This window comes from Pan troglodytes, chromosome X (genome assembly GCF_028858775.2).
Source record: "Pan troglodytes isolate AG18354 chromosome X, NHGRI_mPanTro3-v2.0_pri, whole genome shotgun sequence".
NCBI classification, from domain to species: Eukaryota; Metazoa; Chordata; class Mammalia; order Primates; family Hominidae; genus Pan; species Pan troglodytes.
In genome coordinates this window covers 28,551,021-28,566,452 of record NC_072421.2, presented here as the reverse complement: position 1 = coordinate 28,566,452, position 15,432 = coordinate 28,551,021, and the positions used below count along the sequence as shown (strand labels likewise).

The window sequence follows — 15,432 nt, the reverse complement described above, 5'->3', positions numbered from 1 at the left end:
GTACTTGACAAATCGTCCCACTTAATGATCACTGAATATTTGGATCACCTCAGTTCTCTCATACAAAGCATATCTAATTGATGAAGGTGGCTACACTAAACAACTGATTTTCACTGTAGAACAAACAGCCTTCTATTGGAGGTAGATGCCATGCAGGACTTCCATAACTGGAGATGAGAAATTAATGCCTGGCTTCACAGCTTCAAAGGCCAGCCTGGCTCTCTTGATGGGGGTTAATATAGCTAGTAACTTTAACTTGAAGCCAATGCTCATTTACCATCTGGAAAATCCCAGGGCCTGTAAGAACCATGCTAAAACTACTATGTGCTCCAAAAAAAGGAACAACAGGCCGGGCGCGGTGGCTCACACTGTAATCCCAGCACTTTGGGAGGCCAAGGTGGGCGTGATCGTTACCTGAGTTTGGGAGTTCGAGACCAGCCTGACCAACATGGAGAAACCCTGTCTCTACTAAAAATACAAAATTAGCTGGGCGTGGTGGCACATGCCTGTAGTCCCAGTTACTCAGGAGGCGGAGGCAGGAAAATCGCTTGAACCCAGGAGGCAGAGGTGGCAGTGAGCCGAGATCATGCCACTGCACTCCAGCCTGGGCAACAAGAGGGAAACTCCATCTCAAAAAAAAAAAAAAAAAAAAAAAGCCTGGGTGACAGAACATCTGTTTACAGCATAGTTTGCTGAGTATTTTTAATCCCCTGTTGAGTTCTACTGTTCAGAAAAGGAGATTCCTTTCAAAATGTTACTGATCATTAACATTGGTCCTGGTCACCCAAGAGCTCTGATGATGCACAAGGAGATTAATGTTTTCACATCTGCTAACACATCATTCATCGGTAGACCTTGGGTCAAGGACTCTTTTAGACTTTCGAGTCTTATTATTTAAGACTGTCAGTCTCTGCACTTCACCATTGTGCCCCAGATTATTCATTCAACTGGCATGAAGAGGGGTATGGCGACTGTGGGATTTGAACCATCATTTAACAAGATATAGGAAGTGAATAGCATTTGCTCACCATGACTTTAGTTTTCGTTTCACCTTCCAAATTAGGCTTCTATACACTTCTTAAAGTTTTATTTAAGTTGTACTTTCATCAGCATACACAGTAGTAACAAAGCCCTTTCTAATAGTCGCTGTATTAGCTACCTTGTGGCTGTTAATGTTCATGCTCCTGCAAGATCCTTTCAAATCCCTTTTTGTACTATCTACTTCCCTTTCCCTTCCAAGCATCAGTACTAATGCACAGCTTTTTAGTCTTCAAGCTGCTGAAGGAGCTTTTGCCCACAGGTGAAGAGATTTTAAAGCATCTGGGACATCTGGGAGTTGATATGCTCATCCCTCCCAGGGTGGCCTTTAATCAAGGACTGAACAGTGTAGGAGTATGAAAGTTCACTCCCTTGCCTGGTGTAAGGATAACTCAGACGTAACTTACTCTCCAGAGTTCCCCAGGAAGATCGTGCTGAAGCTATCCTCTGAGGGGTGTTCACCTGAGATTTCACTCTTCCTTGGCGTCCGCTGTCTTCCCTTAGATCATTTTCTTAAATTAATCAAAGATACATCCTCATCTCAGAGCCTATGTCTAACTTAAGATACACCTATAGTAGAGACCTCACTGTCATGCCAAAATGTTGCCGTCTGGTGGCAAGACTATCAGAGTTCTTTGCATTCACTTCGTGACCTTTCAAATAAAAGCATTTTCCAAAGTGTGGCAAGTTTCGATCTTGAAAAAAACCACAGCTACTCACAGTGTCAGATGCCCGTGGGGGTGTGGCTCTGGGCCTGGAAAAATTAGAGCAGTCGACACTGAGAGGAGGCGAGCAGATAAGAAGTCTTCTGAACCTCACTGGCTCCCATACTGACGTCAGCATTGGTGGATTAGTTTGTCGCCCCCTTCAGCCAATCGGGTTGGTGTCTCTTTGCTGCTTACCTACTGCCTTCTCTGACCGTCCGTCCTCGGGGCAGGCGTGCTCTCTTCCCTGAGCTTTTAGGGGTTGGCTTTTCCAGTTCCAGATCAGCTACAGCAAACATCGTTCGAGATGTCCCACCAAGAGGGCAGCACAGATGGCTTACCAGACTTAGTGACTGAAAGCCTGTTCAGCAGCCCAGAGGAGCAGTCTGGGGTAGCAGCGGTGACGGCGGCCTCCTCAGACATTGAAATGGCGGCCACAGAGCCTTCGACCGGAGATGGTGGTGATACCAGGGATGGTGGTTTCCCGAACGATGCCAGCACAGAAAATCAAAACACAGACTCAGAAAGTTCAAGTGAAGACGTCGAACTTGAAAGCGTGGAGGACTTTGAGCATTTCCTCATGAGTGGTGAAGGTTTATTTGATTACCCGTTAGTGGGAGAGGAGGAGACAGAAAGGGAGGAGGAAGAAGAAGAGATGGAGGAGGAGGAAGGGGAGGAGGAAGAACAGCCTCGGGTGTGTCCACGATGCGGTGGCGCCAACCATGATCAGTGTTTGTTAGAGGAGGATCAGGCGTTGGAGGAGTGGATTTCCTCAGAGACATCTGCCCTGCCCCGATCTCGCTGGCAAGTCCTTACTGCTCTTCGCCAGCGGCAGCTGGGTTCAAGTGCCCGCTTTGTATATGAGGCCTGTGGGGCAAGAGCCTTTGTGCAGCGTTTCCGCCTGCAGTATCTTCTTGGAAGCCATGCCGGTTCTGTCAGTACCATACACTTTAACCAGCGTGGCACCCGACTGGCCAGTAGCGGTGATGACTTAAGGGTGATAGTGTGGGACTGGGTGCGGCAGAAGCCAGTACTGAACTTTGAGAGTGGTCACGATATTAATGTCATCCAGGCTAAGTTCTTTCCTAACTGTGGTGATTCCACTCTGGCCATGTGTGGCCATGATGGACAGGTACGGGTAGCAGAACTAATTAATGCATCATATTGCGAGAATACTAAGCGTGTGGCCAAGCACAGGGGACCTGCCCACGAGTTGGCTCTGGAGCCAGACTCTCCTTATAAGTTCCTCACTTCAGGTGAAGATGCCGTTGTGTTCACCATTGACCTCAGGCAAGACCGGCCAGCTTCAAAAGTTGTGGTAACAAGAGAAAATGATAAGAAAATTGGACTGTATACAATCTCTATGAATCCTGCCAATATTTACCAATTTGCAGTGGGTGGACATGATCAGTTTGTAAGGATTTATGACCAGAGGAGAATTGATAAGAAAGAAAACAATGGAGTACTCAAGAAATTCACTCCTCATCATCTGGTTTATTGTGATTTCCCAACAAACATCACCTGCGTTGTGTACAGCCACGATGGCACAGAGCTCCTGGCCAGCTACAATGATGAAGATATTTACCTCTTCAACTCCTCTCTCAGTGATGGTGCTCAATATGTTAAGAGATATAAGGGGCACAGAAATAATGACACAATCAAATGTGTTAATTTCTATGGTCCCCAGAGTGAGTTTGTCGTGAGCGGTAGTGATTGTGGGCACGTCTTCTTCTGGGAGAAATCATCCTCCCAGATCATCCAGTTCATGGAGGGGGACAGAGGAGATATAGTAAACTGTCTTGAACCCCACCCTTACCTACCTGTGTTGGCGACCAGTGGCCTAGATCAGCATGTCAAGATCTGGGCACCCACAGCTAAAACTGCCACTGAGCTTACTGGGTTAAAAGATGTGATTAAGAAGAACAAGCAGGAGCGAGATGAAGACAACTTGAACTACACGGACTCGTTTGACAACCACATGCTTCGGTTCTTCGTGCGTCACCTGTTACAGAGAGCTCATCAACCCGGCTGGAGAGATCATGGAGCTGAGTTCCCAGATGAAGAAGAGTTGGATGAGTCTTCCAGCACCTCAGATACATCCGAGGAGGAGGGCCAAGATCAAGTGCAGTGCACACCATCCTGAAGGCCTCATATCCAGTCCAGGTAGATGCCACCTAAGTACACTGGACTTTAAAATTCAGTTTGACTAATTTAGAATTGTCAATTGATTAACAGATTTGCTTTTTGTCTTCTGTTTTTGTTACCCCTTATATGAGTGCATACACAACTTATTTATGCCTCTTTTCCTTTGTTCCCTTATAATTGACCTCTAAAATTGCATAATTTTGTTGAAAAAATTAATGGCCTTATTAGATGTATCTACTCATTTCAGACATTCTGAAAGCTATTACTTTTTTACTTTTTTCATTTTTTACCAATTTATTTTGAAGATAAAGTTCTTCAGTTGAGTTGAAAATTTCAAACGTGTTTATTCTTTAGAGGTAAAATAAGGCAAACCATAGTTCTTTGAATACTGACACACACATACACACAGTCTCAGAAAAGGAAAAGAGAAGTAGTGTGTAGATTAATTCCTAACACTTGGCCACACATACACACAGCTTCAAAAGTTGTAGTAACAAGAGAGAAGAATAAGAAAGTGGGACTGTATACAATCTCTATGAATCCTGCCAATATTTACCAATTCGCAGTGGGTGGACATGATCGGTTTGTAAGGATTTATGACCAGAGGAGAATTGATGAGAAAGAAAACAATGGAGTACTCAAGAAATTCACTCCTCATCATCTGGTTAATTGTGATTTTCCAACAAACATCACCTGCATTGTGTACAGCCACGATGGCACAGAGCTCCTGGCCAGCTATGCACACACACATACACACAGAGCCTTAGAAAAGGAAAACAAGAAGTAGTGTGTAGATGAATTCCTAACCAGATAATTCATCTCCTCAGAGCAAATAACTTGGGATTATCCACATTTTCTGAATCAATATGTTAATAATATTGATTAATTTGAGCACACTGAAGCTGATAAGAACTAAATTAAATTTAATCACATGACATTGTTTACTCTATGCATTAAATTTTCTTGAAGTTTTATGGTTGGGAACTCCCACAGGATTACATTCCAGGAAGTCCTCCTGGCCCAAGCATCTCCTATAAGATACCAGCTAGGAATATAAAAATCTCTCATATTTGAAAACATTTATTTTAATTAACTTTTAAGAATAAGTTGCAATAAAAATTGTTTATACTTACACATAACCATTTGACACAGTTGGTAGAAAAATCCTATTTAACATCCATGCATTGCTTAAAATTTAGCTGTTTTATGAGTTTGTTTTGAAAATTGTTGCAATAAAAATTGTTTATACTTACAAGTGATGTAGTTGGTAGAAAAATCCTATTTGACATCCATGCATTGCTTAAAATTTAGCTGTTTTATGAGTTTGTTTTAAAAATTGTTGCAGTAAAAATTGTTTACACTTACAAGTGATGTAGTTGGTAGAAAAATCCTATTTGACATCCATGGATTGCTTAAAGTTCTCTCAGCTGTCTTAGAGTTTAAATTGTTTTAAAAATTGTCTTAAGCTTTACTTAATATAAATTTAAGTTACTAGATGTTCAATTACTGTTCAATAAAAATATTCATTTTTATTTTATATGTGTTATTTGTGTAAATGAATTCAGAAGATCACCTTTTCCCCAACACCGATGAACTATACCACACCATTTTTTTGGGGGGGGGATAGGGTCTCACTCTGCCACCCAGGCTGGAGTGCAGTGGCACAATCTTGGCTCGCAGCAACCTCTGCCTCCTGGTTTCAAGTGATTCTCCTGTCTCAGCCTCCTGAGTAGCTGGGACCACAGGTATGTGCCACCACACCCGGCTAATTTTTGTATTTTTGGTAGAGACGGGGTTTCATCATGTTGGCCAGGTTGGTTTCGAACTCCTGACCTCAGGTGATCCGCCCGCCACAGCCTCCCAAAGTACTGGGATTACAGGCATGAGCCAACACATCCAGCCTATACCACATCATTCTTTGCAGAATTTTCTTGGGAAAGAAAGATGTAATGAAACATCTTGTGTCCTAACAATGGCTTTTCTTTGATAATACTTCTTGAAATGAGTATTATTTCAAGAGTTTTGGGGAAAATGTAGAGTAATTTGCATAATGAGATTAGAATTTAGAAAGGAACGTAACGACTGAAGTTCCTGCTCACTGAGATCCAAAGTTATGGACAACTGCCCGGGGGTCTGGGAGCCTCAAGAAGCCCCTACCAAGGTCTTCTGTCAGGAAAGGATCTTAAGAGTCCCAAAAGAGAATTTATGGGCCGTAAGAAGAGAGTTATGAACTAGAATTCCAAGTTTGGGGCACCCCGTATAACTTCATGGGACGCATACCAGCAATAATATTAACAAAACATTAAAAACATCATTTGGTATTTCAAGTGACACTCGGTGTCAATGAGAGCAAAAGTGAAAGCAGATAAATTACGCAGTTCTTTTTCCACCTGCTGTTTAGAAGGTCTGCCTCTGTGGGGATTTATATTCTGCTCACTTAGCTAAACTAAAACTTTACTCAGAGTTCCCTGAATGGTTCTGAGATTGCTTGTGCTACCAGAGGCATTTGGTAAAAGATTTGGGAGGCAAAGGTAAAGTAGTAGCCACATTTGTTTTATGCTCAGAAAGGTGCTGCTGCAGCTCATGAATATTTTTGCTTATATCCTGGCTTACCTTGGTGTGAGGCAGCAGTTGGGCCCACAATTGCTCCAGTTCTCCCTCATATCTTCCTCCTTCTTCACCAGCTCCATAAAAAAGAACGCCCACTTTTTTTTTTCAGGGCATTGATGTCATTGAAATTGGAGGTTTGGAGGCAGTGGAAGATCAACATGGGTCCCAGTCAGTCCTTGAGAGCTCCAGATATTCCTCATGGATTCCATTTATCTTTGCTTCCTCTACTTTGCATCATCTCCTCTTCCTGACTTCCCTGCTGACTTCAGGTTTCAGCATCTGATGCAAAAACAAAAGCCTCGCTGAGACTGATTAACCAGTTTCCACAATTCAATAAGGCCTAGACCCTATTATAACTCCCTTCTTATATGTGAATCACTCTGAGCGTTTGTTTCTCTGATTGAACCCTGACTGATGCAACCTCCCCCACATGCTTTGGACTGAATAAATCCCCTGGTTACTTAGACTTGAACATTTGCCATCTGGAGCAATTATTGGTCCCTCAAGGGAGAAATTGAACTTGATACACACACACACACACATACACACACACAATTCTTTTAGTTTTTTGCATGAAGAATTTTTTACTCTCCTTTGCATGACATTTTGACAAAGCTACACAGTTCTCCTTCCACCATATCTTTTATTTTAGTTTTAAATAAGTTAAATTTACAAAAAAGTTACAAAAACAGTACAGAGAGTTCTCATATTCCTTTCACCCGGCTTCCTGTATCATTAACATCTTCTTAACAATAGTATAATTATCAAGACCAGGAAATTAACAATATTAACTATATTATAGAGCTAATTCAAAATTCTTCAATGTTCCCATTAATGTTTTTATTCTTTTCCAGTATCCAATAATATACGTTAATTGTTAGATCTCCTTAGCCTCCTCTCATGTGTGACTTTTTTTTTACTCTTTTCTTGTCTTTCATGACCTTGACAGTTTTGTAGTGTACTGATCAGGCATTTGGTAAAATACATCCTATTTTGAGTTTTCCTGATGTTTTCTTATGATCACATTGAGGTTATTCATTTTGGCAAGAATACCACAGAAGTACTGTCTACAGTTATTTTTGAGATGTGTGTGTGTGTGTGTGTGTGTGTGTGTGCACGCGCGTGCGCATACGCATGCGGGGACTTTGCTGTAACTGTTTTCTTCCCATCTGACACTGAGTCCTGAAGCTAATGCCTCATATTTGAGGTTTTTCTTATGGCAGTACCCATTTTCTAGTAACCAATTTTGTGGCAGTCACAAAGGACTAGATTATGTTATAAAGACTACAACTGGCATATCTCAGTGCTTTAAAAACAAAGGTTTATTTTTTACTAATGCTAAATGTCGATCACAAGTTTGCAGAGGGGCTTTGCTCCTGGTTGCTTCTCAGATATTCAAGCTGATGAAGCATCCACCACTTTCGACATTTCTGGTCATCAATGCAGAGAGGAAAAAGAACTTTGGAGTATCTTACATCAGCAATTAAATGCTTCAGCCTTGAAGTGACACATCATGCTTCTCCTCTAAACTCATTGTTTCAGTCTAGTCACATGGCCCCCCCCTTAACTATGAAGCCACCAGGAAGAGCATTCCTACCATGCGCTTGGAAGCAGGGGACCAGAAATATTTGAAAAACAGCATCAATGATGACCACGTTTCTACTATGATGGTTTGTATATTTTAAAATTATTTTACAAAATCATTTTCTGACTGCATTTTATGCATAATAAAAATTTGAAAAAAGCATAAAGGATAAACACCAAATTATTCCTAATTCAACCTTCAGAAGTTATGCATGAGTGTTTATGTTTGTTTCCTTGCATCTGCTTTTTCTGTGTGTGTGTGTGTGTGTGTGTGTATGTGTGTGTAATCAGGACCACACCAGAAACAGAGCTATATACTGATAAATTTCACTTATTTCGAAAATCTTACCATTTCAGCACAAATTCTTTGAAATGACTGATTTATTAAATAACTAAATACTACTTCATTGCATATATGCAGACTTTTTTTACATTTTTCTTTTTAAGACATACAGTCAATTTTAATATTCTCCTATTATAAAACTGTGATAATATAATCTATTAAGATACATTTATTCTGTTTTTCTAGTTATCAGCACAGCATATAAAAACTGGATATAGTGTCATGAGATATTGAGGCTTATATATGGTCGTTGGTTTATTATTATTCCTGAATTATGCAATCATGAATAAATAAAGTCCTTGCTATACCACACCTCATAGCACATAGTGTTCTTACCTGCAAAGCAATTTAATTCCAGAACATCACCATCCCCACAGATGAATTTTAAACCATCTTTTAAAAAATAAATGTTTTGGTGTTCATCTTCTTGGCTTTTCCAAGCATATTGTTATGTTATCTACCGATTCTTGTGGTTTTCTCTTATTTAAAACCTACACTATGGCAATCATGAGAATGAGGCTTTCAGAGGTCTAACTGCGGGGATAATAATTGACAGAGGTCCTCAGCTATTGCCTTCCATTGTGACATTGGCACAAATGCCATGCTTCTCATGAGCTGTTCCCAGCTAATGACAGTGTGGCAGAGATGCTAAGACAAACCCATTCTGGAAAACACAGGGCTCTTCCGACAGCCCATTTTGGCTCAAGGACTGTTGAAATCTTCTTATAACTGTGCCACAGTCTGATACATTTCCTGCCCAAATTTATCTCCTTTTCTCTCCTGCACAGTGGTTGGACTTGCACCACAGTGTGATGAGTCTTCCAGCTCCCTCAGGATTCCTCCCCGTTTTTCCTTCACAGGTATTTTCTCCAATAAATTTCTTGCATGTTTAATCCCATCTTGGCATCTGCTTCTCAAAAGACAGGAGCTAACATATACATCATTTGGGGTTTGTTTCTATTCTCTTTACATTAGAAAAAGAATGCTATGTTCTTTACTTTCTTGTTTTAGATTTTAATGACCAAGATTCTAGATATTTGCCATGAACCATGTGGTTGATCAGAGTAAAATGCACAGTATCATAAGGAAGAGATTAAGGAATAGGTTTCATTGGAGAAATTTACATGGCAAGAGTAGCAAGAGAAGGCCTGTATATTCTGATTTTTCCATCTTTCCACAAGGAACCATGCCATGGTCAGTCATATGGAGGGACACTTCCTGTTTCCTACTTTTCCTTGTTAGAGGTCAATTGTGAGAACAAACTCATCACTGTGGGAACAAAATGTTGTGGTACTAGGATATCAAGGTTCTCTGGGAAAGCTAGCTGCCCTGCCTTTGGAAACACTGAAGTTCATGATAAGTGTGTAGCCCTGCTCTCAACAGTAGGAAGTCATCCATCCCTGGAGAAGCTGAGTAAAAGTACACCTCCTCTCCCTGGGAGTAGGGGGTGCTCTAGGTCTCAGCCAACTAATTGCTTAGCAAACTGAAATGAGTTCCCAGGATCATACCTGGACATTTTTACTTATTGCTTGCTCCCACTTTAAAATGTTAATTACTGTTAGTTCAACTTACTACTTTTCATGATATAGAGGTGTCCTTATATTCATATTATATTAACAAAATTTCTAAGAGTAAGCAGTCTTTTCATTCCTGAAATAGCTCTATTTTTTTTCTCAGCAGATAAGTCACTTAATGAATGACTGAGGTTTTTTTTTCATGAAATCAGGTATTCTCATTTAAATATACTTGAGATTGGACTATTATGAAACATGGTTGCATGGAGGTATGTGTATGTGTGTATGCACATGCGCTCCTCTCTGTCTATTACTTTGTCAATTACTGATAGCCTAATTGTGCTCCATTCAAAAGCATATTGCTTGGCTTTCCATTATTTTATATAAGATTAAATAGTTTATTTAGCACGGAACTGATTATATCAGAAAAACAACACAACATCTTTACTTAGAACTTTTTTGAGAATCTTGATACATTTTTCACTTTTTTCCATGTTAGTTAATTGGTTCAGATTTTGTATACTTATGTCATTTTAGATAATTTTTATTTTCCATATATATTAATTTTTTTCAAATTGATGGAATGGACGTATTATGTCTATATTTCTAAACAGCACTGAAGTTTTTCTCTTTTATGCTTCAAATTATATTTATCAATGTTTTCTATCATTATTTAATTTGCTGAAATTTCACGCATAAAACACTTTTAAAAAACAAGTATTCTGCACTTAATTTGCCAAAATTTCATGTATGAAATACTTTTAAAACTAGTATTCTATTTATTGTATTATAATTGACTATCCATAATTTATGAATTTGTTTCAAATTTTCTGATTTTTTGATGATTTTCTTGTTTCTTCTTTCTACAATTGCTATCTAATTAAATATTTTTTATAAGGAACATATTCAAACCTATGAACCTTCTTTCAATGAATAGTGCTTTGATCACATTTCTTATATTTTAATCAGTAATATTCTCACTATTTTCTGAATTGCCCACGGTTATATTGGCCTTATGCTTTTCCAATTTACATATTTTAGATATTAAAAATAATGCATGCTTGTTTTAACAACTGAAGTAATACAAAGTTTATGAATAAATGTGATAACTTCTCTCTCCACAGATTACCAATGTTAATCAGTTTGTTCAGTGTCCTTTTGCATCTTTTTTGTGCCTCTATGGATATATTCAAAAGTATTCATAAATACATAGTTGCTTCCCTTCATCAAGATGTTCACAAAAATGAGATCATTCTATACATATTACTAAATGATTTTTAAATGTTGTTTATTTTTACTTAGTAATATACTATATATTAACCTTGCATGATAGCTCATTATTTTTAAAGAATCACTTAATTTTTCTTAATATTGATGCTCTCTATTAAAGGATTTAGGCTCAGGCTGCAAATTATGTTTCTCAATTATGTTCTGTTACCTTTTGCAACTAGTGAGATTCTTTCTAGGTTCTTCAATTAGTTTTAGTTAATTTAACCTGAGGTATAGTGAAGTTTTTTTTTTTTTTTTTTGCTTGTTTTGCTTTGTTTTATCTTTGGCTCAACAGATACTACTTGGAAAAAATATGAAAGGAGGTATGTTGGTAGCCATATCCAGTTTTAAGTTAGGATTCTCTCTAACTTTTGTATCCATGTATAATTCTTTTTGACAAGTCTTGCTTCTCAATCCTCTTCATTTATGACAGTTTTTTCTTTTTCAAATTAAAGTTAAAGCTACAAAATCAAACTTCTCAGCAAGATATACAAAGCCCTCCGTTGTATCTCCTCCTCTTCTCTCTCCAATCTCTACAACAGCCACTTCCCATTTCCAAACAGACACTCACACGCTCCCCAATCACTTTCCACCCCTAAATTATTCCTTGCTCTCCTGGACCTCCTTATCTAAATCCATGTTTTTCTTTCTGCCTTGAATATCCTTTCTCTTTTTGTGTTTCTGATTGATTCTTGCACATCCTCAACAATCAGCTTAGGAATCACTTCTGTAAAGTTCACCCAACCCCTGTCCCTGTTCAATTCTGGGCTTGTTTCCTTTGCAACTGTCTACAGTAGTACCTATCATCCTGTTGCTGCTGCATCTGACAGCCCCAAAAGTATTTACTAAATTTCCCTGACTCCTCACATTCTCATTATGCATCTCTTCTTTGTTATCGTGAAAAGCAAAAATCAGTAGCACATATCACAAAATTTAGCATTTAAACATAAATGATAAAGCATATGAAAACATATTACATATTTGTATTTACAAATTAGATAGTATGAATATAGATATAGATAACGGATACTGATATAGACTTAAAGTCTTAGATATCTAAACACAGAAAGCAATTGTAATCATCCATCAGAATCATTTGCAAGTGATTGGTGAACTGTAAATTTCTGTAGAAATGATAATTATTATCCCTTAGGTTTACTAATAGTCTCATTATCTAGTTTTTTTAGGAATAAATCTTTAGTTAATAGGATCAGTCTAAATTACTGAGGAAATCAAAGCATAGCCTTGGAAGGTTTACTTTGTCTACAATAAAAAAATTAAATTTCATTTTTTCCTTAAACATAATATTGGTGAACTTGTTCTATTTTGTAATGAGTAGCTTGAGTCTAATAAAGGAAATTTTAAATTTTTGGTAGGTTAAATACAAAAATAACATAAATGATTAAAAAAAGAAAATCAATGATTCAAACTATATCCATTTACATACTTGAATATAGTGAACAACATGTGTCTTGTTTGTCTCTGTTTTCTAGAACACAGATTGGTACATAGAAAATACGTAACAAATACTGGATGAAAAAATTTTGCACCGGGTTCTAAAGGAGAAAAAATCACAGAGTAAAATTATTTAAGTTAAAAATAAATCTATTTCCCCAATCATGATCAAGTACTTTGCTATGTGTTTACCTTGAGTTTGGATAAGTTTAATACATTATTAAATATGCATTTTATTTTACAGGAATCTTGCATCATAGATTAACTTGAGTAAGCACATTAATGATTTAATGTAAATGTAAAAGCACCAGTGGGCGGTGGAACAATTCATTTAACCAGCTAAGCCTCAGTTTCCTCCTTAATAAGATCAGGAATTTGGATGTGATATTTCTTTTGGCTCTGACATTCTAAATTTCTGTGATTCTACATTTTACTTAAATAAAAACAAGTTCATTAGACAACCTGGGTTATATTGGTTATAAATGGGAAAACATATACTTAGTTCACAGTACCAAATAATAAAAATAATTTATTTGATTATGTCCTTTGTGGTTCATTTTTAATCTTACTTTCCAGAAAGCATGCATATTTTCTTGGTATTAATTTTATTTTTATCTTGCAACTATAGAAGAAAAAAGTGCCAATTACTTTTGTAAAAGGTGTAAAGATGACTTTGTGTAGGAGACTTGCAAGTTATAACAATGTGGGAATTTCTGTTTCTAAATTCAGTGTCTGTTATGGTTCCCAAAGGATTGGGAAGTGTTTTAAAACACTGTGAGAGTTCTTCTTCATGACTAATTGCTATGAAGAATGTTGTGCTCATATGGTATTAGTATTTATGATATAGAAAATTCAAATCGACATTTGGTAGTAGCCATCTCACATTTTTTAATTGTAAAAAAAATTTAAATTTGCTGATGCATGGTTTCTATGGGACTACTTTTCTGAGCTTTATCTCAAACGTTGCAAACCACTAGGGAATAGTATTATCTGCTCCTCACATAGTCAACAAATCTAGTGTTGGGCTAATTTCAAAAAGTTACACACACTAAAGAAAAAAATTGGTAGAAAATTAAAGGGAAATAGGAAGCCTTTTTTATTTTGATAAAAATAATAAGTGCCTAATAATTTGAGATTTTATTTTTGCTCATCTATGCAGCACAAAAGATATCGGGGAGGGGGGTTGCTCTGTTTATTTAAAATGACATTTGGTAGGCACATAAACCTTATCAGGATGTATTTTAGTTAAATTCCTTAAAATAATTCACTTCTGGGAAAAAAGCAAGCAAGAAATTTCAGCCCCCAAAAGTAATTTTTTCACGGCAAGTAACTGAAGCAAGGATTTGGAAGGAAGGTGCCATCTGAACTCAAGTTGTAGCACTGATAATTTCAAGCCCGAGGAAAACTGATTAGTGTTTGCTCATCTTGGAAGACAGGGAAGTTCTAGGTAACAGAGGGAGGAAAAAATGTAGTTTAAAAATCTAAATGTCTATGCTTAAAAATAAATAACACAAATTACAAAAAGACAAAGAGGTTTATTTTCATTATCATGCAATCATATGTTTTAAAGTCTGAATTGGAACCCCTTGAAGTAATAGAATTTACTTGAGGAAATTCTAAGTGCCTCTACTGCTACAGAAAGTCCTAGTGTGTACACAGCCAGAGACAAAAGTCCTAGCTGAAAACTAGACTGAAAGTGGCTCTTTAGATTGTTGCATAACTTGACAAACGTGCTAAAACACAGAGCAGCATGCCTACAAGGATATAGTAGTTCATTATTATGCATACTTTAACTAAGCATGATAAACGAATTTTTTTTCAGAAATGCTGAAAACTTTCTAAAACATGGAAAACAGAACGTTAATACAGGAAACAAAACTCAGTGACATTTAATTACTCTCCACTTCTTACCTCCCTTTTAAAGATTTGGAAACTGAAGCTTTGGAAGGATAAGTGACCAGATCAAATTTTCTTTTAGTCTACCACGGGGCTGGAATTTAATCTTACAACACTCGGCTCTTGGTTTTTTCTCTCCTCACTGTACTGACTCCAACACTCAGCTTTCCCTTTTTCTCCTTATATATTTTATGTGATTTTTTTTCTCTTCATTGTTCACTGGGTAAAAAGATTAATTAACCAAGCATGCATGTCTGGTTTCCCAGACAATTCTCAGTTGGTATGATTGTGTCCAGGATGTCAAGGTTTTACATAGTCCCATGAGTGTTGCGAGGAACAGGCAAAAGCCAGATGCCAGATGCCAGGACCTGCTCTTTTGTCTTCCTCCAGCCTGACATAGTCACTTTCTCTGGGATTCATTTTCTCTGGGATTCCCATACCTTGGAATCCATTTCTGCTTAGTACTCAAAATGATAAGAAAACTCAGGTTGAATTTCTCTCCTTGGGGATTACCTCCTGATGTTTTAATTGTTGACATCTTGGATTGCCTTTTCATATGTGATAACTTCTTGCTATAACTTCAGTCATGAAACATTAGTGAATGAAGTATCCCCAACCAATGGCACTGTGGCCCAACTGTGCAGTCTAGGGGTCAGAAGATGGGGCTCTGGTCCTTCACCTGATTTCTAATCCATCACCATACACAGACCTAGGGTGACAGATGGCTCTGGAACATAGTTGTCAAGAGTTCAAACTCCGAGTTCAAAGTTAGCATGTTTTTAGAAAATAAAACATGCTAAGAGATTAACTTAAGTGTTAATTTTAAGGGAATAACTTGAGCGTTCTGTGCCAGTTTCCTCATCAACCAAAAGAG

General features: G+C 37.8%; 1 protein-coding gene across 1 annotated transcript; it reads left to right on the top strand.

The window, feature by feature from the left end:
• The first annotated feature begins 1,896 nt into the window (after window positions 1-1,896).
• DCAF8L1 (DDB1 and CUL4 associated factor 8 like 1) lies at window positions 1,897-5,417 on the top strand. Its single transcript, XM_528917.5, has one exon. It carries the CDS (start codon window positions 2,050-2,052, stop codon window positions 3,883-3,885), a length of 1,836 nt encoding a protein of 611 aa, XP_528917.4. The 5' UTR covers window positions 1,897-2,049; the 3' UTR covers window positions 3,886-5,417.
• Window positions 5,418-15,432: the final 10,015 nt, after the last annotated feature.

Coding starts and splice junctions, on each gene's coding strand:
- DCAF8L1 (XM_528917.5), top strand. CDS start 2,050: ATGTCCCACCAAGAGGGCAGCACAGATGGCTTACCAGACTTAGTGACT.